This window comes from Falco naumanni, chromosome 11 (assembly GCF_017639655.2).
Source record: "Falco naumanni isolate bFalNau1 chromosome 11, bFalNau1.pat, whole genome shotgun sequence".
NCBI lineage: Eukaryota > Metazoa > Chordata > Aves > Falconiformes > Falconidae > Falco > Falco naumanni.
In genome coordinates this window covers 34,475,399-34,501,389 of record NC_054064.1, presented here as the reverse complement: position 1 = coordinate 34,501,389, position 25,991 = coordinate 34,475,399, and the positions used below count along the sequence as shown (strand labels likewise).

The 25,991-nt window shown below is 43.0% G+C and overlaps 1 protein-coding gene across 2 annotated transcripts in view; it reads left to right on the top strand.

Moving 5' to 3' along the window:
* The window catches only part of NEGR1 (neuronal growth regulator 1), a 295,442-nt gene that overhangs the window by 248,650 nt on the left and 20,801 nt on the right, over positions 1-25,991 (top strand). The window contains exon 7 of one of the 2 annotated variants that reach the window (XM_040611163.1): positions 15,573-15,614. The exons of the other annotated variant lie outside the window; for it this stretch is intronic. Coding sequence (XP_040467097.1) covers positions 15,573-15,614 — 42 coding nt within the window. The remainder of the gene's footprint in view (positions 1-15,572; positions 15,615-25,991) is intronic. 2 annotated transcript variants of the gene reach the window in all.

Below are 25,991 nucleotides of genomic sequence, written 5' to 3'. Positions count from 1 at the left end.
GCACAGCCTGAGACACTGAAGAGCCCTTGACTTGGTACAAACAGCCCCAGCAACAAGCAAAGCCACCAGCGCTGCTCTGGCACCAAAGCCATCCCACAGCTGCACCAGCCCGGCTGGACCAGGGCATGTTCTGAAGTAAAATAGCCCTTTTTGCAAAATAACAGAACGCTTTCCCTGAATGCAGTTTCCTAATGTAGGATACAATATGAAAAAAAGGATTAGTTTCCCCGTGCTGCTCCTCATCATCCTGTCTGAATTTCAGCATGTCCCCCATCATCCACGTGGATCTCCTCCTAAAGACATTTTGCAGCTAGTCCATTTTTTTTCTTTGCAAATGAAAGCTTATTCTTGACCTTTCAGCATTTACTCTTAACCAGCAGTTGCTAAAACTGCTCCTGGGCTCTGTAAATACTGCTCCACAGTTTGGTGTGCCACCTGAGCAGATTGCCATGTCCAGAACTGTGCGGGTGGGAAGGGCGGCTCGGGTCCCTGGGGTCGTTCTCAATAGCTGCCACAGCAAATACCCTGAAAGCTGGCAATACTTTAAATACAACTCCCAGGTCAGGGACTGAAGCCATTCCTCCTCACGTTGTGTGGAATTTTTGCCTGGGCCTTTTCTTGGGCATAAAAATATTTTCTCTTAGCACATCTGTAGTTGCCGACGCTGTCATTTTGGAAGGAGGGGAGCAGGGAGGACCAGGACCGTGGCGTGGCTGTGGTGCTGCACATGACGACAGAACGGAGGGAAATTGTCCTTGGATAAGTGTTTGTGTGACACCGGCTGAGCAAAGCAAAGGCTGGGAGAGGATTGTTTCTACACATGGACCAACACAGTAAGGTGCTGCCTGGGGAAACAACTGCTTAGGCTGAGGGATGAAGCTGGTCCAAAACTGAATGGGTATGAATTTGTCATGCATAAATCCAGGTGGAGAGAGGAGGATTTCTAACCCTTAGAACAGCTGGGTTCTGCAACAGTCTTCGATAGAGAGCAGTGGGGTAAACAACCACAATTATTTCGGCAATGAAGCTTAGTGAGTTCATTGAAGGAATTTGTCCTTAGTGTTAAAGAAATGAACCGGACACCTCAGGTCTGCTCCATACAAAAAAAGTCTGAAAAGAAGATGCAGCTCTGGCATAAAATTCCCTTTCTGCTGTTCCAGTGAGCACCTTACTGCAAAGCTAAACAAAACCAAATTTCACCCAGGGATTTAGGGCTGGTTTGATTTTATTATCCTGTTTAACAAGTGGAGTATGTGCTTGGCGTTAATGAAAACTGGCCTGGGTCTAACCCTACCTAACGTCCTCTTTCTAGCCGCTCACACTTCTGGATTTCATCAAGATGTTTTTTATTGTTTTGCATTTCAGAAAAGACGTCATTTGCCTTTTTGCAGATGAAGATTTATTTCATTTTCAGGGCATTAGAAGTAGCCAGTTTGTTGTGCATTTTATTAAAGCAGCAAAAGGATGATGGAGAGAGGGTCCGCATAGACATCCTCAATGCTGAGGGACTGTAGGAGGAGTTGGGGCCAGCCCAGGGTTATCACAGCCAGGTTTAGGTGGATGTGGTATCTGGAAGAATGGAGAAGGTGTTTCTATTTCCAGAACTAATATGTTCAATTCTTGCACGCTAATATTATGTTTATAATATGCTAATAGTAGTTCATCTGTGCAATGAGGCTGTAAGCTGTAGCATGGTACTTGCCTTAGCGAGTTGTGCTGGTTCTGTATTAGAAGCATCAGCAGCAAAGCCCGCCTGCCTCTGCCCTCGGCGGGGAGTCAGCCCCAGCTTGGGTCTCATCTTCTAAGGCAGGATCCCAATAAGTAAACATTAGGTAATCTAATATTTTAAAATTTCACTACCTTGACCAGGAAAACATTGCCAGGTCTGACAACAGCTATCACAGCCTGATATATCTAAATCCCTCAAGGGAGATAAGTGAATCTTTTGAAAAGCACATTTTGTTATTTATTTTAACCCACTGATGTGTGTGCTCGGAGCCTCTGTCTTTTTGTAGGCTGTGTTCAGCAGACTTCTGTTCCTTGTTCTCAGCTTTTAATAGCTCCCCAGGCAATAATTGCGTTTCCTTCTTCGGAGTGTCTGCACAGCAACTTGTTCTATAGATTAGGCAGGCACTGTTTGTCTTCTGTTCTACCTGTTTTCCAACACATATCTGTACCAAATGAAAACCAGTCGTACTTCTCTATGGCTCATTTGTAGCTGGAATAATCCACATTAAGGTTTGTCATTGTGTTCCTCTCTTTTTTTTTTCTCTGACTTGTAGTATATGGTGCTCTATTTGTCTTGGAAAGTTTGAAGTCATATCTTGTAACGCGCTCCTTCTTAAACTCTGGATAGAGATGTGCAGCCATAACTCCAGCTTAATTAAGTTTCCTTTTACAGAAATTGTAGATGTTTTATGAATTTCGCGATATTGGCACATTTCACCATGTAATTTATAGAGATTTGTAATGATTCATTTGATAGGCATTGTCTGTGGATTTCAGTTCATCAGGGATCAGCAGAACTATAATTATGCAGTAATTATTAAATAACTTATTCACAAATTGCTGTGCCAGTGAAAGCAAATATCAGAGCAGTTGAACAGCATCTAGTTCTTCTAGGCATTCATTACACACGTACGCGGACTGCAGAGATGGGGGTGTAAGCACAGTAGTGAGCACAGATAGGGCAAGAATGTCTATAAATGGGAGCGAGATTTTTAGTCTGGGAAGAGCTGTCTGTGCCTGCATTCCCAGAGCTGCAAGCAGCAGATTTTCACCCGGGAAGCCCCCCAGAGGTTACCCTGGAGGTGGGTAGGTCGCGAACCCAGGTTCCCCCCCATCAGGGGAGCATCTCTGCCGGCTGACCCCAATTGCACTGTCTCTTGGCCTGTATAGCAGCTATAAACATTAGCAGTTTGGCGAGTAGCCACCCGAAGTTAGGACGAGCTCTTCCCTGGCAGCTCGCTGTGTCCGAGTCACTGCTCCCTTGTAACTCGGGCACATTCCCATGTTTTCTTCCCGTTTTCTGATAAACGGGGTGATGAGCTGCCTGGCTGCCTGCTGCTGTCGGGACCTTTCCATAGCCCACGGCAGCCCTGGGGCGTGGGTGTCCCGGCCCCCAGTCATCACGCCAAACTTTGTGCAAGCAGAACGGGCAGAAACGTGGCTCTCGTGTACCAGGACCTGCATCCTTGCAGGTGGGCTCCCTGGCTGACCCCACGTTAATAATATTTATTCAGAAAGAGTGCTTCGCTCCAGGAAATTGTTAGCCAAAGCATAAATGCAGCGATGCAATTTTGGTGCGGGTATGGCTGAGCAGCACCTCTGACTGCACCGGTACAGGGTAACGGGCATTTCTGCAGAGCTTTACAGACAGAAAGGCTTCATCATATAAGTATAGTGTGGCATGATGCCCTATGGAAAAAACGGGGGAAAAATAGAATTACTGTTGCTGGTTACAGAGCACATTTTATAGCACTTCTAGCCCACGGCTCTTTTAAGCAGCCCAGATCAAATGTGTGTGTGTCAGAGCAAGAGCTGCTGGGCATATTGAGCGAGGGTCTGAAATACTGAGGTTGGCTGCCTCTCCTATAGATTGCATATAGTTTCCACCACACGCTAGGAAAAAACCCAAAGAAGTCTACCTCCTTTCAGCGTCCAGGTAAAGTGTAGTCAGCAAGCAGAAGCACTTTTATGTGTCAGCTGGTCTTCCCAAGAGAAGCCAAAGTATGGCTAAACGGAACGCTCCAGCCTCACGTGGGATTAATGCCGGCACGGGCAGAGGGTGCAGCAGGGCTGAGGGGGGACAAAGGTGTCTCTCGGGAGATTCCCCTGCACCCAGGCTATTTTTAGTGGGGTCGTGGTCTTCAGAAGTAGGAGAAATTCAACAAACCTGCCTATTACCATGAACCTGGCAACAGGATTAGTTTAATAGCAATAGCAGTGTATGCCTACCAGCGCCGTGCCATGCATCATGTTGCTTCTCTAAGGTATAGTTTGCCTTATTTACTCTCAAAAACATAGCGACAGTTGTGCAGGTTTAAAGAATGACCTCTGAGAATAAGAATATAATTATTGGGAGTCAGAGCAATGCTAATCACATGTTTCTGAACAGCAAAAATGCTAACAGATTTCTAGATCTACATTATTCATGAGCTTCCTATTTATACATATGAATGAAAGACCAATCTAAAAGGATGCAGAATACTCTGGCACTTTTTCTTCATTTTGTTATGGTCTCAACAGCTGTAAAAATCATGAAAGCAGCAGTTTTCTCTGGAAAAATCTGAAATAGGAAATAAGGACTAATGAGCAAATAGTGGTTATCCTTTATAGTACTATAACTTGAACAACTAAATAAAAGCATTGTCTTTCATGTAACTTTAGTGATGTAGAAATAATTAAAATGTTGATAGGAAATAGAAATTCAATAGGTGTCTCTCCTTGCTTCACCTTGGTTTCGTTGCCTAAGGCACAGGCAGCACACAGGAAAGGGGAAGGCTCATTAGCAGCCTCGTTCCACCCCTGACATCGCCAGGCCATATTCAGCGTAGCAGCCCTGGCAATCAGCTTTGCTGCCTCTCCTGCTGCGCTGCCCACTTCCAGTTAGGCAGCTCTGTTCTGCCAGCTCGCTGTGGAGGGGCACCAGGCTGGGAAGGGTTGATTAAGCATCTTGAGAACGCTGTCAGAAAACTCCTAAAATATTCTTTTTTTTCCCCTTCTATGAACAGAGGCAGTCCTTTTCCTACATTCATTTGAATTTAAACCACGCGATCTATTTTAAGGGGTTTACGGGACTCTCCATTGCTTGTTCCTGCGTGCTGGGTGATGTCCCTGGACACTGGGATGTGCGCCGTGCTTTGCGGGGAGCTCTGTGCCGCATGGGGGGCACCACAGCAGCCACTTACGTTTATGGGCTGACAGGCAAACTGCACCATACAGCTTGAAATGGGTGGTCAGGCAACACAGGGCCGGGTTCGATGACAACAGGAAGCTTCCCAAAAAGTCTCCCTTAACTGATCGTGGCTAAAACAACAGCTCCTTCTTTTCCTTTCTGGCAGATGCTCTGCCATGGGTTTGGCTGCAGCCGCTCATTGAGAAATTGAGATGCTTCAAGTGTGCAGGCGAAGTGAATTTCATAAATCGTATCCTCAATAGTGCTTTTCTGATAAAGGTTACAGGGAAAAAAATGTAAACCATGTGGAAGATTTCATAAACACGGGTCCTTGACAGAGATTGCAAATTGGTTGTGCCTTTTATTATTTTATATTTTTGATAATAGTCAACAGTGTCTTGTAACTGGATACACAGCGCTGAGAGAAACGCTTTTTGATTTGACATTAAACGAGCCCTATTGATGTATCTTATTAGAATGCAAAAGTGCTGTCTGAGGCTTTCTTCATCTGTGAAAGTTATTGTTATATTTCATAAACTGCAATGGGCATCCCTAGGCTAGAAACGGGGTGCTTTAGAAATCTTCTTCTGCAGCTGAAAGGGCCTCAGTTGCTGGGGGGGGGGGGCGGACGACACCAAACATCTTTCTGTGGCTTTACACAGAATAAGCAGTGCATCCCTAATGCTGGGTGGCCGCAGCGTTGTGATGTCTGTGGCATTCAGAGATAAAGGCAGAGCTCCTCGCTGACCAGCTGCTGCTGGCTCCTTTCCCTTCAGGACGTGTCTTGTTAAACGCAGAGCATCGTTCCCCTCTTGGGTGCCGTGTTTGCTGCGGCGCATCTCCTCCACCCGCAGAGGTGGTTCAGAAGGCTGCAGACAGCCCTGCGGATCCAGGGTGTGCATGGGACCCGCCACAGAGCAACAGATTTCTGTCTGGATTTGGCATTCTTTGCTTTTTCTTGGCTTCTTTCTACACATAACCTTTGCCATCTCCAAACTACCCATAACCGTATTTTCTTTGCAATTAATGAAGGAAATTTTTTTGTTATCCTGACAGAAGTAACCCTTTGCATGGTTTCTTTTGCATTTTTCTCTTAGGCTTGCTTTGCAGGAGTCTCTTCAGCCTCATGTGGCATGGGACTGCTCAAGGCTGCAAGTGCTGAGGGTTGTTGTAAGATATCTGTAAAGATTTCATTGTTCCAATTTATTTTTCAAATCTGAAAAAATGTCAGTATTCATTTATACAGATTTATTTTGTATATTTGTTGGGTTTTTTTCATTTTTTAGTAGTTTAGTGCTTGTAAATACTAGTGCAAAGATGTGCTGGTGATGGGACTTTAAACTAGTGGGTATATTTTTGTGATACTCAAAAAGTAGACTGCAATGTAAATGGGTGCTTTTGCCAAAATTGCTTTGCTCAGGACAAACTTCCCTGATTTATCCATTTCCTCAAAATACAGGCATTCCTGTGAAAGGTGAAGCTTTGAGCATATACCAGCGTATTACAGATGTGAAATTGTGATAGTGGGGGTGGAAACTGCATACTCCAACTGGCAAGAATACCAAATGCGTGACCTTTATTTTAAATATTGCTTTGAATATTTTTAATGGAAATATAATTTTTCTTTTTAGTGGTTCACACACACACACACACACACCCCCAATTAAATTAAGTTTAAACCAATTTTATTTTAATGCTATAAAATAATTCATTCTATGTAAAATATGATGACTTATTCAGGAACTTACTAGAAATTAAATGAATAAATAAAACCCTGTACTAGACTCCAGGCTTAAAAGAATGTGTTATTTTAGTATCTATCTTTGATTTTTTTTCAAAAGAGAATCAAATTCCATTAAAATGTTAAGTAAGACTTTAAATTCATCCTTTTGCCTTTTACATGCCAGCTAAGAACACGTGTGGTGCTCAGGCCTGGCACTCCACAGAAACAGCTTTCAGTCAGTGCTCTTAAAACTTCACTTCCATTGGGCTTCTTTTACAAGAGTACACTAAAAGGTGTCACTAACGTGGTTTTCTACGGGCGTAAAAATATTTTAACATTCATTGAAAAACTCCTGCTATCAAGCAAACCCAAACTACCGTAGCTGTGCAGCACTGAGGATTGCCAAGGGGTGGAGTGAGAAAACTACCTGGCGATTTCAGGTCTCAAATTTCAAGTTAACGATTATTTATCTTTTTTAATGTCTCATAGATATTGAGCTATTAAATACTTATAATCCTGTAATAAAAGAACAAACCACTTAAATAAAATAAACCATTACTAGGCAATTAAGATGTAATAAACATGTAGACTAGCTCAAATTGTAATTGCAAAATACTAATGGCAAGTAAAAGACACAGAATAAATTAAGGTCATGTCTCTAGCCAATCCACTTAGAGTTTCCATCCAAAAGATTTATTATTAAGTATGTTTTTCCATTTACAGTTGTATTCGAACGGTCTCTGGCTTAGCTAGGCTTAAAGACCTCTATTTCAATATAAATCATTAATCTTTAACAAAGCTGATAAAGCCCAGGGGAGATTAGATTAAATAAGCCCGGTTAATTATCAAAGGTCACAAATGAAAATAGTTGGGGGGGGGGGGGGGGGGGGGCATTAATTAACGTGTTAGTTTTTAATTGCTGGCTGTATTTTGGACCAGTTATTGATTCCTCCAATACATGTTGGGAAGTCTAAATATTACTGCAGCAAAATCCAGCGATTTTACTGATGCAGACTGAAACAAAACAAGCTTTTTGTATTCTCCTGTTACAGAATGCTCTCCTTATGATCTGCAAGTGTGCTAGTCTAGCAGCATCGTTAGTCTGGTAGCATTGTGTTTTGACACTTTCTCTGATCTAGAAATGGCACTTTCATCAGAGGAGCTGTTACTGAATAAGCACCTACCCCCATCCTATAATAAAATACTCCATAAAGTTGTGCTTTCTCTTACACAGTGTATTCTATAGTAAATGTAAATACCTAATCATAGCTTTTCAAATAATTTGTATTTATCTTAAGAAAACTCACGGGATTTTAAATGGAATATAGATAGGGAAACTGTTCAGAGTGTCAATGATTAGTATCTAGACTGCAAAAGACTAGAATAAACTAGAATAACGTTAGAAAGAAAAAGCTAGAATATGTGCCAACACTATGGGGTTTTCAAAGTAAGTGTGTTTTCTTGATTGTGTATCTGACTTCTCAGTCTTCCTAAGGAAATGCTATTGAGCAGAACAGATTTCTGTGCTCTTGTGTGTGTCATATCCTAAAACGAAATTTCAAGTTTTTAGCTAAAGGCAACCTGAGTTTGTTCCAGCAGTCGTTTCACACTTCAGAATGCCTGAAGAGTGGCAGAAACCGTCGTTACAGTGTCGAGGGCTGCTGAAAACAATTAAAACATTTCATAGTTTCTGTTCATCATAGTTATTGTAAAATAGATTAGACATTCTGTCACCATAATAGTGAAGAATGCAAAGAATTAAATTGTATTTCAGATTTGCACAGCATTGCTTTTTACCCTAAAAAACAGAATCTGAGTGTGGCATATGGCTTTATTCATAATAGAGAACATTTTTCATTTTTAAAAACTGGTATCCCCCTAACAGCATCAATTCCGCCAACCAGAACAGTTTTATTTTGGACCAACTGCAGAGTGATAAAAGAATCTATCTTTGTAATAACAAAATGGGGTTCATAGCTTTAGCTCAACACTTCTGTAATGGTCGCAGTGATGGGCTGGTGCTGAGCTCATGCTGGGAGCGAGCTCCAGACAACTGGAAAAGAGCATTGTCATTTTTATGTTGCTGAAGAATTATCCTTCCCTAATGGTTTGAGATGGTCTTTATGGTGGCATTAACATCCACTGTGAGTGACAGACAGACCTTCGCTGGCTGCAGCGTCAGCAGAAGCGTGCTCCGGCAGCTGCGGCTGGGCGAGGGTGCTGGTGGGCTGCCTGCCCCCACCTTGGCACGGGGCAGCATGGACCGGTTCTGTGTCCATGGAAGTCTGGGATTTGGGATTTGTGGTTTTTAAAGACCTTGGTTTGCAGAGAGTATCCTTACAGTCTTCATACACTGGGAAAATATACGTGTATTATATTTTATATTAATATGTTAATATGAATTAGTTGCAATATGTGGAGGAGAACGGTGCTTCAGAAGTGATATCCACAGAGGCACTTTGTTTTCTGTTACCTTAAAGGAGATCACTTTTTCAGGGGAAAAACCATCTCAACAGACTAAGAATGCCAAGCGCTGAGTCCGGTTGCTTGACGTGTCTTGTTTCAAATTCATTATTAGAAAAGTCGGTAAATTCACTGTATAAAAAGCAGAGACAGAACGAGCAGCTGAAGACTGAGGGGTCTGGCAGGGTACCAGAGATGGGGATGTTGTCTGAAGTTCTGTGTGCTGTTTCTAGGTGATGTAGAGAACGCTGATGGGGGAGCACAGGGGGAGTGAGGGGACTGGGAATAAATGATCAGCATCCTCCTCTCCTTCATGTTTGTGCCAGGACAAGGCTTGGGAAACAGGAAGAGGAGAGCAAAGGCGTATATCTGGTGTGGTCCCGTGGTATTCCAGATTTCTCCAAACTTCACATTTTTTGTATCTTCATTGTTGCCTTTCCCTAATTGGATTTAATAAACCTTGGATAAAAGTCCTGCTGGTGTGTGAGCTACGGCTCAAGGGGGCTGTGCTGGAGCCCTCACCCGCAGCCCAGGCCGTGACTGTGCTGCTGCTCTGCAAATAGTAAATTAACCTGCAACGCCAACGAGGCTTTGGTTGCTACATCTTCATTAAATGCTGTGAGTGATCTTTGGTTTTACCAAATTTCATTTTAGATAAATCTTATCTTAAACTTGCGACGTGGGAAAACTTGCAGCGTTTGCAAGTGCAAGCTGAGATTTTAGTAGCTTTTCTCTATTTTCCTTCATTGGCAGACCCCTCGGTAGGAGACTGCAACGTTTTGTAACTGGGAGCATCGCGCGCCCGTCTGAGATCTGTTAGGTTTCTGAACTTTTTTCACAGACTGCAGTTGAGTATTGAAATCGTTCGTGTTACCAAAGTAGTGAAATCTATCGGCGAAACTGTATTCTGGAAAATACTGATCATGCTCTTCTTTGTGAGATGCCATAACTGTTATTTCATTATTACAGTGAGCAGCGCGTGTCAGTTGCTACGCTGTCCCAAATGGCTGATGAGCAGTGGACAGGGAGATGTGGCTGCAGCAGCAGCCAAGGCGACGGACCAGTCATAGCTGCTGAAAAAGGATGTTTGAACTGCAGCATGCCAGTATAAGTAGTAGCGATGCATCTGTCCCTGTAGCATCTGTGTGTTTTCAGATGGAAAGATAGGAAAAATTTCCGGCACGTGTCCCGTGGGCAGTTCTGCTTTTGGTTGCTGGTGGGTTTGGGAGATGGGAAGAGGAGGTGGGGTGCTTGCTTGGTGGGTTGGTATGTTTTTTATCTGAGTCAGAGGCTCGTAGGCTGGTTTTCTGCAGGCAACAGACTGAAACAACGTGTTGTTTACTTTTGCTGAGTTTTTCATATTCTCTTGGGGGAAAAAAATGAGGTTGCTTTATGCTATTAAGGTGCTGGGACTGGGGGGACGCCTGGGTCAGTGAATCTAATCCCCTTATACCGCAGGCTGCTCCGTCGTGTAATCCCTTCCATAAACTAATCGAGTTTCCTCCTTGAAGGAGCTGTTTTCTTTCGCAGCAGCTCTGTCGAGGAGGCAGCGTGAGGACAGCAAGGCTGCACACCCGCTTTGTGTTTCTGAATGCGTTCAGTCGTGGTTGGTACCCATTTGCTCCTGCAAAGAGGGGCTGGTGAATTACTCTGTTCCTTAATCGTGTACTAGGAAATTTTCTAGGCAAATAATTAAAAGTAATTGGCCTCTAGTAAACTAATAGCCAGTTTTTATTTACTTGCTTATTTTCACCTGCCTATATCCTTTACTAGCTCCTTCCACCTCCTATTTTTCTAAAGCCTGGAATGCCATGAGGCTGTAGCTAAGTGTGCTTACCCTCCTTGAACATATCTTTAATTCTCAGTCCTGCTGTCCTCCCCTCCCCATGAATTTACTGCTGTTTTGATAATTTTATGTGCAAACGTATTTAAATCCCTCTGACCTGGGCTGATTGAATTTTGCTTTAACTTTGGTCTGGCAATTTCCATTTCCATTTTGTTATTCAGGATGCTATCTTTTAGCTTTTGCTAAAACTGAAGCAAAAGAATTATTTTTAAGTCCATGCTTAATCTCTCCACCCTACCTTTGTGAACAGAGGTGCTTTCATTTTTCTTAGGGTATGCATGCGGCTGAAGATGCTTTGCAGCAGGTTTGCTGCGGCTTCCTTCCCAAGGTGCCATGTATCTGGGCAACTCCCACTTCACCCCTGCCCAGCTGGGTTTCCCAGACATCGCTTCTTTATGGCCAATTCCTTTTGTTCCTTGTAATTTTCCTCCTTGTGCTGTCTAGCCTTTCACGGGGTCATTTCTCATTTTGTTAAGAGGTTTTATCTGCAAGCATTTTTCTACCTGGGATCAGAAAGGAATTTCTAGATACTATCGCTTTCCTTTTGGTGAAAGGCAACGTTAAATGTCCTTGACATTAAACCGCACCTCCTTGTCCCAGCCGTCTTTAATAGCTTGTATTCTCCAAAGATTTCTCTTTTGAGGATTAGAGCTGTGGTTACAAGTCTGTGGGATTTATTCTTCCACTTTATTTAAACTCACTCAACTGCTGATTCTCTAACGCCGGATTATTTCCAGCAGTCGGCTTTAGCATATGCTCACCACTGCTAAACAAAACTGATTCTAGAAGAACACTGTGGGATTTTTCCTCCCATGACGATGCAACGCAGATACCTGCACCCCTCATCCTGCGCCTGCCCTTCCTGCACCCTCATGGAGCCGGGCTGTTGCCCCAGCACCCGCGGGGGCCGTTCTCTGTTTGTAAACTCTCTAGATGTCTTTATCCAAATCTGACTTTGCAGATAAATAGATTTCCTTGTGTCATCCCGAGAACACTTTCTTCTACCTTTCTCAAAGTAGTATTAACCCAGACAGTTTCTTTTACCCATGTTATCATTTCTTACTTCCCTCTACCCCACCACGATGCTGGCGTAGGCTGCAGCACTCTTCTCCAGGTGCTCTCTGCCCGGCTCCCCCGGCTCCAGCGCAGCCTCTGCTCTGCGTTCAGTCACGGTTGCCCCCTTCCAGGACTCGTTGCATTGCTTACAGGCAGAGCAGAATACAGAATTGTTATTTCTCCCTGGGAGTATTCGCTGTCAGGCTGTGACTGATACACCCCTTCTGACAGCATCACTTAGCCGACTGCTGCTCTCAGCAGCATTCGTACTTTTTCCATGTGCTGAATACTTCTGCCATCAAATACTTTCTTGGTTGCCCTGTCTAGGTGTTTTCTTTCTCCTCCTGTGCACAGCTGCAGAGACCTCCTGAGATTCTCCCAACCTTCCTCCTTTCTCTCGATGTAGGCTCGTGCCTACAGCACCAGAATAGGCAGCTCTGAAGGTAACAGCAAGGATCCTGTACGCAGCGATCCAGAGGGCACTGAGCATGTAGAGGGCAAACTAGGAGGTGGTGTGAACGCATTGCTTTTCCCCTGGTTTATGAAACAAATCTAAAAAGTTCTGCTGAAGGAGAGTTCTCCACTTGAAGGCACAGAAATGGCACAGAATATCATGTTTTTCCATTATACTTTCTTTTTCTTCCCCCACAATCACCCTTGAAAATTTAAGCAGTCCTGATACTGTAGGATTGGTATCCCAGCAAAATTAAGTACAGATACTGCCACTCTTTCCTACACATCCCTGCCTCCCAGTGTTACTAAGTCATTAATATATTTTAATTTTAATGAACCAGCCTAGTGTGCTTATAGGAAAACCAGCTGGTTTTGTTTTTTCTCTATAGACCTGAACAATTTCATGAATAAAGATTTGCAAAGAGTTTTAGAACTTGAAACTAGAAATATATCCATCTCTCCAATTCCTTGATCTAATAATGTATTTTAAAAATGAGATTTTTGCAAGAATAATACATGGTATTACCGCCTTCGCTTCCAGCCTCAGTGATGCTACAGTTCTGTGAATTTATGCTACCTTAAGCACCTACAATTAAGTCTACATCCAATGTTTCCAAAAGAGGTATGATCCTAGTAAAATCCCTGCTGCTTTGGGTATGGTATTTTGCCTTTTAATGAAATATTGTGTTGATTGAGTATGTTAATTTACTTGATTGTTGCAAAGAATGTTGTTATTCTGCAGCAAGAGGAACCTTTTATTTTGTAGGCAGCCATAGCAACAAGAAGGATTGACTCCTAAATTCACAAGAAAAAGATTCTGTTATTTTAGGGTAGCCAGAAAAATAACTTTTGTCATCATTGCACAATGCACCTGAAGCAAAGCTGATAATTATACCTAAGAAGCAGGATGTAATTTCTCAGAATGTAAAGATTCAGAAGACATTGAAGATGACTAAATCAAATTCTTATAAAATTCATAAAACATTTGTTAAAATACAAAATCGAGGAATTCCTAATAAGTCTTTGTTTTTTCTGAGTCTCTTAACACCATTTCTCTTTCTCCTGCTAAAATTGAGGTTGCTCTATGCAGAAGTACTACCTTCTTTCATAGAGGACACCTGTTTTTTTCTAGACTGCTGGAAACCTTTTGCTGTACTGCCCTGGCAGGCTCTTGCAGGGTCCCTGTGCAGGGAGACCTCGGCCAGGACCTTCACTGTGCCTCCCCCCTAAGAAAGTGGAATAGGTGTCTTAAGGAGATTAATGCAAAACTCACAAATACATCGCTACGGCTATTGCACAGCTTCCCAATCCACGCCAACGTAGCAAAGCCGATGGGTCTGTAAAAATTAGACATTGCTGAAATCAATTTAGTTCATCAGCCTTCACTGCACAATCGTTATTTCTGTAGCTTTGTGCTATTTTGCTTTGCGTCTCTTAAATATACTGAGAAACCCTGTTTGCGCCGCAGCCGGTTAAGCAGGAACCTTTGTCTGAAGCACAACGCACCCCCCAAAAGAATCTTCTACCATCGTTTATGTTCTTCCCGACTATCAGGCTTGCTGGAAGCAGCAGCTCCTGCTCTCCTGCAGCCCAGCTCCCGAGCGCTGCAGCAGGGTGGGCAAACTGCACGTCCCCTGGGATGCTCCCGGCCGGAGCAGGATGGAGAGCCCCCTCCTCTCCACCTTGCCTTTCCCACTGCCCCATGTTCCCATGGTGGGAACTGGTGAGGGACGTCTTGGGCCTGAGGGTCTGATGCCTCTGCCCACAGCTCTCCCTCTTGCCACTGCCGCGTACATACACTAGCCCTGTACAGGGGTAGGAAACCTCCATAGCAGACTTTAAACCCTTTTTATATTAAAGACTGCTCAAGATGTCACCAGCCTTCATGGATTTTAAATTTTAAATAAAATAGTAAAGTCAGAGTAATGCAGTTCAAATTCCTTTTTTTTTTTTTTTAATGTGAATTGCATGTATCAGCAATGATGTATTTGTCAAGATGTCAAATAAATACTTTTAGGATTGGAAACACTCATCTCTATTAGCAGAATTCTTAGCATCATTAATTTGGTAAAGAAACTTCACAACTGGGGGGGGGCGGGGAAAGTATTTGTCTGTTATTTCACTTGGAATCATTTGTGCATCATATTAACGTGAAAAGTAATTGTAGGGGTAAAAAATGCAAAACTGGACAAGAGTGGAGAGCGTGTTTAGCAATTACCTGCACATCCATTGTTGTCAACTAGCTTGTATTTTTTTTTGTTAGTTTCTTGTTATAGTCAAGATATGGTCAATGATCTTTTGAGCTTGGTAATTTTGTTAAATCTTTTTTATTAAGGGTATTGAATTGCTACATTAAGATGGTAGCTTGCTTCTCTGCAAGATTGATTGGGTCTGGTATTTCATTTTGCATAGCACTATTCAAAGCTAATAAAAAAGCACAGAATAATGAATTTTAAAATGAAATTACAATGAAAAGCCACAGGTGATTGTTTCATTAGACTGAATGCTGGAGAACTGTGCTCTTAACTTTTCCTGTTGTTTCTATCGGTTGCCCCAGGTGAAGCAAACATCTTCAAAATATGTTTGATGTTTTTGAGAAATGTTTTCTTCTGGAGGGGCTTCAATAATTAAAACTATGTGCATTTTTAAAAGTTCACTAAAGCACAAAACGATTACTTAAAGAGCGTTCTTTGTTCAAAACTGTTACCTTCACTTATATTCGTCACAGGCAATTATATTCAATAAAGTGAGCCAAACCTCCTTACTCTAGCCAGGGTTCAGTAATACCCAGGAAAAATGGTTTTGAGCTTGAGAACTCCAAGGGTGGCTTTGCCATGGTGGCAGGCAAAAATATTTGCGTTTTCGGAGTGTGACGGTCCCCATGTGGTGTACCGGTGACACATGAATAACATAGCTGGGAAAAGACAGACGCTGATGAGCAGCTCATAGGCACTGAAGTCTGGTCAACTGCATGTTTGTCACAGGCCTGTGATGGCCAGCCCGGTCTTTAAATGAAATTGTCGTGTCTGTTGCATGACTGTTTGCTGTCTCATTCTGTATTTGTCTTCCATGTGTGATTAACACCCAAATGTTCTCTTTTTTTTTTTTTTTTTTTTCCTTTTCCCTTTTTGTAGAAATTATTGAGCCTACTACCTCTAGTCCTGTCTCAAGCCCAGGTCAGTATCCACATACATTCACGAAGTATGTTTGGGTACTTTTTCGCAGGGACCCATAACCGATGCATTGCCATATCAATAACCGGAATTGAATACGGGCGGCTTTGTTGTGGTAGTGCTGGACTGTCTCCTTCCCGTCTTTGTGCATTCATTGGTTTGCCTTCCCTCCAGGCTTCATGTGTTGTTGTCCTCTTCTTAAGCTTCCCCGTTTGAGAAACCCCCTCCCCGCATCTCTGTTTCTCTGCCATGCAGCCTCTGCCCACGGGCGATGCTGTGCGGTGATGCTCACAGGGCAATGCAGCCGCGCGGTGTCATCGCTGTCTTTTCTTTGTGATAACCTGACTCTTCTCTGGTGTCACTGTAAACGTGAACGTTGGTTTGAGGCTCACAAATGTCTTGCTCTCTTGTCCCTGAATGATTCGTAGGATGGATCTAAGACCCCGACGTCAGGTCCTTCTCCTTTTAGGGTGCCAGAAGGTGTTCTCGAAGAGCTGAAAAGCCTGCCCTCGTGCTTGGCAGGTGGTAAGAGGTCCTGACTCCCCATTTTCTCAGGGGGTTCCCATCACTGCTCTGCAGCAGGACGCACTCGGTGGAGCAGGTCAGCCCAGCGCAGGCTATTGAGCAGGGGTGGCCCTGCCCAGAGCTTGCTAAAAGGTAGCTCCAGGTCAGCCTGTAACAATAGTCCGAACCACCTCCCAGAGGGTTTGGAAGGGGTAAGTCATGAGCGTCACGTACCGTGCTCTAGCTCCCGTCGCTCTACCTGAAACACCTGCCCCGAGATGCAGTTACGGTGTCAGACCCAATGGTCTGAATATTACTTCCATGTGTGTAATGTGGTAAGATGTGCCATGCTCAGGTCTCCTCTGGGAAGGAGTCTGGGAAGTGTTATCAGGATCATCTGGGAGACAAAAACAAATAGAATTTTCCACTGGCAAAACCTACATGAAGTGTACTTTTATTTCCGAATTAAGATAAAAAAGATTAGAAAGACTGTGCCAGAAAGCCATAGTGACTGAGGTAATCTACTCCCCAGTTAAAAATCCAGATTGAATAGAGAGTTACAAAAGAAAAACTAGGCAGCAGACTGTTCCGCCCACCTTAAACCAGGAAGGAGTAGAAAGACAAGTGTATAAACCTTCCATGCTTTTAATGAAAGGGCTTAGGAAGGGCAGCCTCTGGCGTCCTCTGTGGAGGCACTCGGGGTGCACAGGCACTGCCTGCCTGCCTTCCCGCCTGCCCTTCTTCAGCAGCGGGTTTTCCAAAGCACTCAGTCTCTGTTACGTGCAGAGGATCTAGCGTGTCTGCAGTGCAAAGCCGTTCACGAAAGTGACCGAGCAATTTATGCATGACCACCCTTCATCACAGAATGCAGCAGCAGAAGGAGTAGGAGGGGAGGGATGGATTAACCTGCAAAAAGCTGATAGTGTTTGTCATAAAAGTTGCTATCCTTGTGATTTTTCACAGTTGCTTCAGACTACCAAGCAGTTGAAAATAAGCTAAGAAATTATTTTTATAGCTAACAGAAGCCAGGAAGAAGACAAGAGTCACGGGTGATGTGGCAGTCGTGCAAGGCGGTGATAGAAGAACTTCAGTCTATGTGTTGTTTAATGCTGGGTTTTGTAATTGGTTGAAATGTCCCCTTAGCCTGATAATATTCCCAGCTTTCTTCAGGGAATGATGGTTTGTGATGTACAGTTACAGTTGGAATGGACTCTAGTAGCACTTTGGGTTTTAATCTCCACAAGTAAGCACTACACAGAAGCACAGTCTTTTCTCAATTTGAAAAATTGATGTTGAAGTCATATAGCTTTGAGATGTGTTTGAATTCATGCCGTCTGCAGAAATTTGCAACAAATGAGCAAAATTATATGTATTTTTGGGGGAGCAGGATGGAGACTGGGGAATGGAAATGAATAGCATTCTTTTATAACAATCCCTGCCTTATTTCTGGGAGCACAGTTAAACAGAGAGGTCCTTTTCCAAAGTATGGTATAAAATTGAGAATATGAAAAACTTTGAACACAACAGAGAAAAAATTTAGAGGAAGCTAAAGCTGCAATAGATATGAAACTACATGAGCTAATCCATCTTTAACTGACTGAGGCCAGTTTGCAGATGAAAAACAACATCTGTTCCCCTGAAAGACAATGGGAAGGTTTGGGGGGTTTTTTGGTGGTTTTTTTTTTTAACGAAAAACTCTCAAAATGGATAATAACTTAGGGCTGAGTCCTTCCTTCTGGAAATCAGCACTGGTATCAGCAGCGGCATTGCCATTGAAATTTTCTGTTTGCCTCACATAATTAAATAATGCTGTGTTAATCCCTCCACTTTCCTAACTTCAGTCAGGTGAACAGCTAGGATAATGCCATGGCAGTTGCTATGAAGTTAGACAGCTGCAGAGGCAATTTAAAAGGTGTCCAGAGTGTCAGAAAATGAGTCCCTCGTGCTGCAGCATCAGCAGAGAAGACAGTAGGTTGGGGTGGGAGATCGTGGCAGAAAACCCGGTTTATTTGTCTGTAGCTGCTTATGACAGTAAAATAAATTTGTGGCTTCGTTTAAAGTTGGCGCAGGAGGTTTTAGCCAGCAGCGCCCACTGGATCGCTGTCTGTCTGCCCTGCTTTCCCTCGTGCACTGACAGCAATACAAAACACAGATAGTCCTGTAGAAACACATTTTTAACTCATGCCTTGCACCAGTCAGAATACAGAGCATCAGCCTCCTCCTTATTTAATCTAGGCTTTGCAGCAAGGTGGTTAATTACTACTCTCATTTACAACTTCACTTCGTTGCAGCTTCAATGGGTGTTTTCCCAGAGGTTTTGCTGCTGGAAGGAGACCGATCCTCCTCCAATGTTTCAATATCGCACCAGAGGTTACAGAAAAACACCAAAACTGAGTCAATGTTTAATTGCAGATAGATGAGGGAGAACTTCAGGCCAAGGATCTCCGATAAATCAAGGTCAGTGACTGATGGGATGGTCAACATTATCATCACCGGTAGTTTTCCAGGATCTTCCTTAACTCCCAGACTAGGAAGTTGCTTTTTGTAGAAAGCGAAGAGTCTGTAGTAATCCTGAAGATCTTGAAACCCCCTTCTTACTCTGACTCTGAACACACAGTAACTATCCTATTTTCAAAATATCTTTGAAAATTCTTTTCATTTTTATTAGTGTATATGAGTATACGCATATGTATTTCTGTATGTGGAAAGGGGAGTGTAAAAGGAAAATGTCACCGACACCATAGGATGCTGAAACCTGAAGGTTTTGTCAGAGTCAAATGCCTCTGACTCCTACAGGTCCCTTTTCTTATCAGGCATCTATTTTCTCAGGGCTGCTTAAGCACTAACTAGCCAAAGAGTAATTCCCATCTAAACCGCTGAAGTACTTGCACTGACGATGAGGTTCCAGCATGTTCTACTCCTCTTGCAGTGTACAAACTCTGTCACCATTGAAAGTGGTACACACAAAAGACCTTCCATCTCACCAGTTTTTCTTCTCACATTCAGTATAATTACTCTAACCAACTGGTTTGACCTTTCATTATTAAAAATTATTTATAAGATGCATGTGTAAAATTTCAGCACAGGACTTCTGACATTTTCTAGATGTTCATACCCCATGTTCAGCATCCTCAAAATTACTTTCAGGGATTACCTATAGAAATATTTTGATTTTTAAATAATAACCCTTAAGGATTCCGTACCGTTCCAAGTAACAGAGACAAACCAAAAACATACATAACTTGTGCAAAACCCAACACTGTGTTTGAGAGCTGTAGCGACACACGTGTGCATTTCTCTGCTGGAGCCTCTTTTCACATTTGGGAGTTTGCTTTCTCAACTTAAGTGGTAATACTTAACGCATGTAGAATTAGCTGCAAAAGTTAAAAAACTGGGGCCACAGCTGATGTCTGTTTTGTCAGCCATTGCCAGGAGCTGTAGTTACTTACAGATCTTTCATCCCTGAGCATAATTAGTTCACAGGTGCCTTGAAAAGCCTTTGAAGATGCTGCTGAATTCTTAACGCTGACTAAACAAGTAACAGTGACAGGTCAGAGAGAATAATCGAGGAATCTTCTTTAATTAATGGTTTCACATACTATGAGGGACTTTTATAAAAAACGGAACTAGAGAGAGAAGGACTTTAACTTATTTAATTTTCTCAGGAACAAAAGCATATTTTTAAATGAGCACTCTGGGCAGGTTGGAAGGTGGGGCAACTCCTTGAAATTCAGTTACTTCTCCCTAATCTGCCTCACTGCATATCTAATACATTTAATATGCCAGAATGCCCAATAATATCTAATTTCAAGCAGGCTCTATGTGTTTCATAGGACATATTTTTTTAAAAATCTCCCATTTTTTGTCCTCTTATGCAGCTGCAAATCCCATTTTAATCAGTAAATTATTAGTGTAAGGAGAATCTACAGGGTTGGACTCTGAATCTCAGAACTTTTGGCATTCTTTGTCGCTGTTAATTTTGTCTTTACTTGATGAAAGCATTATACACCTTGAGCTAGAGATTTCTGCATGTGGGCAGGAGACACATGGGTACAGCAAATAGTGGGGTCGCGATGAGCCCTGAGGCACAGGGGGATGCCTGGCCTCGAGAAACAGCTGGTTACTCATTTTCACCAGCCAACACTCAGACTGTTCTCTTTTTTTCCCCAGTTTGTGGAATTTCTTCCAAAACACTAAACAAGTGTGATCAAGACTGAGGATAACAGGTCCTGGATCACTGCAAGTTTATCTTCCAGATCACATTAGAAACAGATGTCTGGCTGTTCGGAGAGCTTTTGGCTCTCCGTGGCCACCTCACTGCCTCCCAAATAAGCCCACCCTGGGAAGGAAGGCAGGGTCGCCCAGCCGCCCTCCATCTCCTTCAGCTGGTGGCTGAATCACCCTCCAACACCCAGCAGAACACCACCATGGGTTCTTTTGTCCCAGTTAACAGATATAAAAGCATATATCAGGCTACCGAGACTCGCTATGAGTAGGGTGGCGTCAAACAGGTAAACATTATCTTACCAAAAAAAAAAGTATTAGTCTTATATGTTAATTATTTTAAAGCTTTATGTTCATAACGTATTACAGACTTTTCTGTTGCATTTCAGAACTCCAGGCAGATGTGTAATTCCAGCATAGTCCTTTCTGCCAGAAAAGAATCATTTCTTTATTCACCCAGCATTATGCATGGGCACAGTTTATCCAGCATCTAATGAGTTATGGTAGGAACACGCTGCAGAGCGGTGCAGGTTCCCAAACCATCAATGCTTACAATTATATACAGCTGCACTATGGGAAATAACTGCCTTTAAAGTGTTATACTCATCTTCTGTTGCAAACAGGTGAACTTTACATTTCTAAACCATTCTGTGAAAGCTGCATCCTTAAAGTAAAATCTGTGGAATTAGGTAAATGTTCCTGTTTAAGTAAAATGCATGTTTCAAATAGCTCACAGTGTGTGCTCGGTGACATTCTGCAATATTTAAAGACTGCATCATTTCAGAGGACTGTTTGAACACAGTAAATCGTAAGTGTATTATTCACTGCTTGCTGAATAGATGCATCATTTAATATCAAAAGAGCTACTTTCTATCAGCTGAAAAATAGGATTAGAAATAGGTCATTTTTAGTCCATTGATTCCTACTCTATAAATCAGTATGTAAAATGCAGGAATATTTTTTGTGATACTGTATTGCCTACATGCCTTCTGTCATGGGGGATTTCAATATTAATGAGCTTTTCCACAAATATGAGAAGCCTGCTTAAAAGGAGAAGCTGCTTTGATACTCACCAATTTGTTTAACCGACAAAATCCAGGGTTTCACACCAAAATGAGAATGCCTGAATATTTCAGAATATAATTCATTGATCAGTTTGCTGAAACTTCACATTTTAACCAAGAAGCGCTCTTGAGAAATGCCAGGAAAGCAGTGCAGGGGACATCTGTGAAATAATTTCTCTAGTCTATGAAAAGGGCAGAAGATGTGGAAGGCAGGCAGAGAAGCTCAGCTTACTAGCTGTTGCTGCTGCGGCGTTGACCCTTTCTCCTACCCAAGTGTGTCGGATACCGGGAGACGAGCCACATCTCAAGGACTTGCTTGGCAGGCTGACTCCTCCGGAGTCTTTCTGGGGGATGCTCACTACTGCACATAATTTCTCAGCTCCAAGGGATCTGTGTCATTGCTGTTGGTGGTTTATCTTTATGCAAATTCGTTTACATTATAGTAAATGGCATTGGCATTTGTTGTACATAAGCATATACCGTGTAGGAATGGCAGCATGGGAACCAGCACGCCTCTGAGACACAGGGTGAGCTCTCTGCAACGCGGCACTACCTTCCCACAGTTAATGGATTTCTAAAAGGTAGACTGTTCTTTATTTATAGCTCTGGCATCTGTTTATTAATTCTTTGTAATTTATATAGATAAAGTACATGACCGTCTCAGTTCATGCGTTCTCTAGGCCTCCCCCCATCTCAGTCACAGGGTGGTACCCGATGCTGTACAGGTGGGGGGACCCTGGCAGGGGATGGAACCCCCGGGATGGTGCAGAGGTGCACGGGCTGGAAACATCTGCTCTAAGGGCAGGCTGGGGGTTGCGATCCATGTATATAAATTTTGTTCTTCGTCTACAGAGGTGATTACCACTCCCAAGGTATGCCAGGGAATGAGATGTGCGAGTACCTTGCGGCTTGCACGGTATGTGACACTCTATTCAGGCTCACCCAAAAGGCCACCAAAGCCATGAGCAGCAACGCAGCATGGCGTGCCACAGGCAGGGGTACCGCTCTGCAGCCCCGCGCCAGCTCGGCAAGGGCAGGGGAAATGCACAGTGCAACCGCCCAGCCTCCATCGCTGCAAGACACCGTAAAGCTGCTCTAAAAGCCTGCGCATCTAAGGACATGTTCTGATCGAGCAAAGGGAAGCAGGAGATTCCAGAATGTGATTCATTAGCAGAAAGAGAGCAGTCTCTGTTTTTATTTATCACATAAGGGTATGTTTTCTGTGAAGGTTTTATCAGCCAGAATTGGCTGACTACAGTAATTCTTACAGGAATAAATATGCATATATCCAGCTAGATGAGATGTGTAGCCATGTGCAGAAATCTAAAAAGTATATATATAACTATATATCTGTAACTTCAGGGAGGGTCCCAACTCTGCGCAAAATATAAAAGAGCCTACAGCTACAGCTGGTTGGAAAGGATCTGACAAACTTGGATTGTTAAGGGAGGGAAGGCTTGGGGGAATAGGGGACTTGTCAGGAAATGCCTATTTGAAATCTCCATGAATATGTCAGTTTTAAAGAAATTCAAATAAAAGCCTGTTGAGTTTTGAGTGGGAAAAAAAAAATGCTGGCTTCCTTCCAGGCTACCCATCTCATTCCAGGCAACACTTCTTTTTTGTCTTTTCACTGTCTGAATTTCTCACCAAATGGAAATTTCAGTTTCTTGCCAGCTGCATCTAGAGTGTCTATGCAACATGGACAGTTTGATGCAGTTGCCAGCAATATCTCCAGCTAGGGATGAAAACCAACATCCAGAGATAATACAGGATCCGCCATTTCCTTATTCTGAACCTAATGTTTAATGGCATATCTCTGCATCTTTATCTTTTCCTTATTATATACCAGTTGCAAGGCCCAGTCTACCGAACTGGTTTTTTTTAAACTGGTTTTCGTCCTTCTTTAAACTTTCCAGATGACCTCTTAAGCATGCCGTCAGGCAACACAAGAAAGACTGTGTGATGTGTTTTTCTTCCAATAGTCTCTTCTGGGTTAAAGAAAACAGAACAAACATTTGTAAGTAAAAACATGATAGTTGGTAGGTTAAAACATGCCCTTCAGAGACTGTGATCATAACAGGTTTACGCAGCAGTCCTAAACAATTAAATATTGTTTTGTCACAAGTTGTCGCTGCTCCCAGGAGTGTGCCTTCTTGGTTTTACCCTGTTTTGTGCAGGAATGTACCATTATTGGAGACAGACCTTCCCCAGGCTTTGACTATGAGCAGACAGGGGTCGTTCGCTCGTGGATTTGGGAGGGATGAATAAAACAAAGGTGGTTTGCTCAGAGCCGGACCAGAGCGCAGGGTCTGGGCTGTACACTCACACTGAAGACTCGAGCCACTTGCCCAGTGTCCTGCTGCACCGTGACCTTTGCTTTCTGGCAGGCCCAGCTGCTAATGAGAATTTAGGACCCAAATACCAAAATACAAACCCAATCAATCAGCTTGTTGAGGATACAAGGCAATCCCCAATGTGAGTGTGGCAGGACCAGAAGTTTGCATCTCTGAGCAGCAAGTCTTCACATGAACCTCACACCTAGTTAGCACATACAATCTAGGTGGAAGGAAACACGTTAAGAGCTCAGGCCCAATTTACTACATGCTGCTCCATTAATCCAGCAAGGCTTACAAGGAAAATTCACTTTGTAGTCCTTCCTGTGCTTTGACACCTGTTCCTGTACATGATTTTCATTAAGTCCAGATTTTAACTGAGCTTCTGAATTTTACAGTGCCACAAAAAAGTGCCACTGTGGGGCCCTCTGGTTAAAGTTTTAAAGGTGGTTTTCATTAAGATGAAAGTTTTGCAAAATATTTTACCGTTTTTCAGCTGCTGAGTCAGACATTTCCATAAGAAAAAGCTGTGGGCATTAGGCAGCAGAAGACTAACCCAATGGATGAGTGGCAGCCTGCTCCCTCCCACCCACCCACCTCCATGCTGTACCTCATTGTGACCGGAGACACTGGGTGATGGGATGTTCAGTGATGCCTGTCAGTTCGAGCACCAAGATGAAATGATTGACCTTGACATCTTTTGTACGTCCTCCTTCTCATTTTCGAGATACCGACTCAGCTTGCATTTCTCTCTCAATCATATTCCACAATGTCAGGGATGCATCTCTGAAAAAAAAATTGATAGAACTTATCCTTCTTAATATCTCTGATTGCAACAGAAATGATTGCCTACCATTCAGCCTCCTTATTCAACAAGCGCAGTATATAAAACTACACTGAATGAGTTTTCTGCCAAACTGAGGTAATTCAGAGAACAACTTGGTTTTGAAAGCTCAAGAGCATGTTCACTTGAATGAACGGGGTATGGATTTTATAATAGGAAAACAGCGAATAATTTGAATAGTCTGCAGTAAATTGTCAAAGCACAGCACTCTGGTTATAGAGACATTTCAGGAATAAGTAATACCTGCAATGTTGTTTGTAAGGTTTCCATACCTACCGTCTCTTTAAGTCCTCCCCTCCTGCAATGTACAGTCCCACTTAGCATTGCATTTGAAATGAAAAAGGAGCCACGTTTTGCTAAGAGATAGAAATCCTGCCCTGTTAAATGCAGATTATCACTATCCAGGTCCCATTCCGTTATTTGGAAAGTCCCTTTTGTAGAAACTTGAAGGGTTTTAGTAGTTAAGGGTTATTCATGCTACAAACTAGGGAAAAAATATTATTGGTTTTGGAGCAAAATGTATCTTTCTCCCACGTGTCTCAAAGACTGTCAGAGGCAGTTTTAAAGGCATCCAAGTCCATCTCTGTCATCCCAAAAGCATGGCTCTTTAGACAGGCGTGACATAGGGTGTACACTCAAAACAAAGCACCCTTAATTCCCAGCGAGGTTAGAAAAAGGGAAAGCTGAAAGCTTTCATCACTGACTGCCAAAGTTTACCTACTACCCAGAGGGGAATATATCTCATTTCCCCTTCTGTTACTATTTTTTTTGTTAGGAATATGACATCCATAACTACTTTGAAAGTTGCTAATGTTCCTGCCAAGTACCACGTACTGTTTTCTGTCTTGTCTTTCTAAATCCTGATTTTGAGCCAAAATCAGTGGCAGAAAGAAACTGCCCATCGCCTGGCAGGGAAAAAATTCTGACAGTCTGTATGTGCTGCTTTCTCATGAAAGAGGGACACACACAATTTCGAGTTCATCTGATTGCAACCCACAACTACAGTGCTACGCCAAGGGGGGCTGAGCCACAGGTCACGAGGTGATTGGTGAGAATATGAAAGAACTGGGGCTTGGTGCTTTTTTTTTTTCTGTTTCAAAGTGCATTTTAGTGGTGAGCGTAGTGTGTTCCTGCTGAAGAGACCAGACTCCTGACTTCACAAGGGTGATGAAAAAGGGGATGGAAAATCAGACGCGAAAGAGACTTTTTGCAGCTGCCCTCTAGCCACCCAACAGCTCTTCACCTGGCAGCAGGGGCAGTTTGCCGTTGCAGTCAAGGGACCCTCTGCAACATGAGCTCACACAGCACCGTGCAGCGTTGAGCACCTTCCCTAAATGGTCTCTTTAACCTTGCATATATTGCTTGGAAAATACATCTGCTGAAGTTAACTCATTTTTCACCAGGACATTTC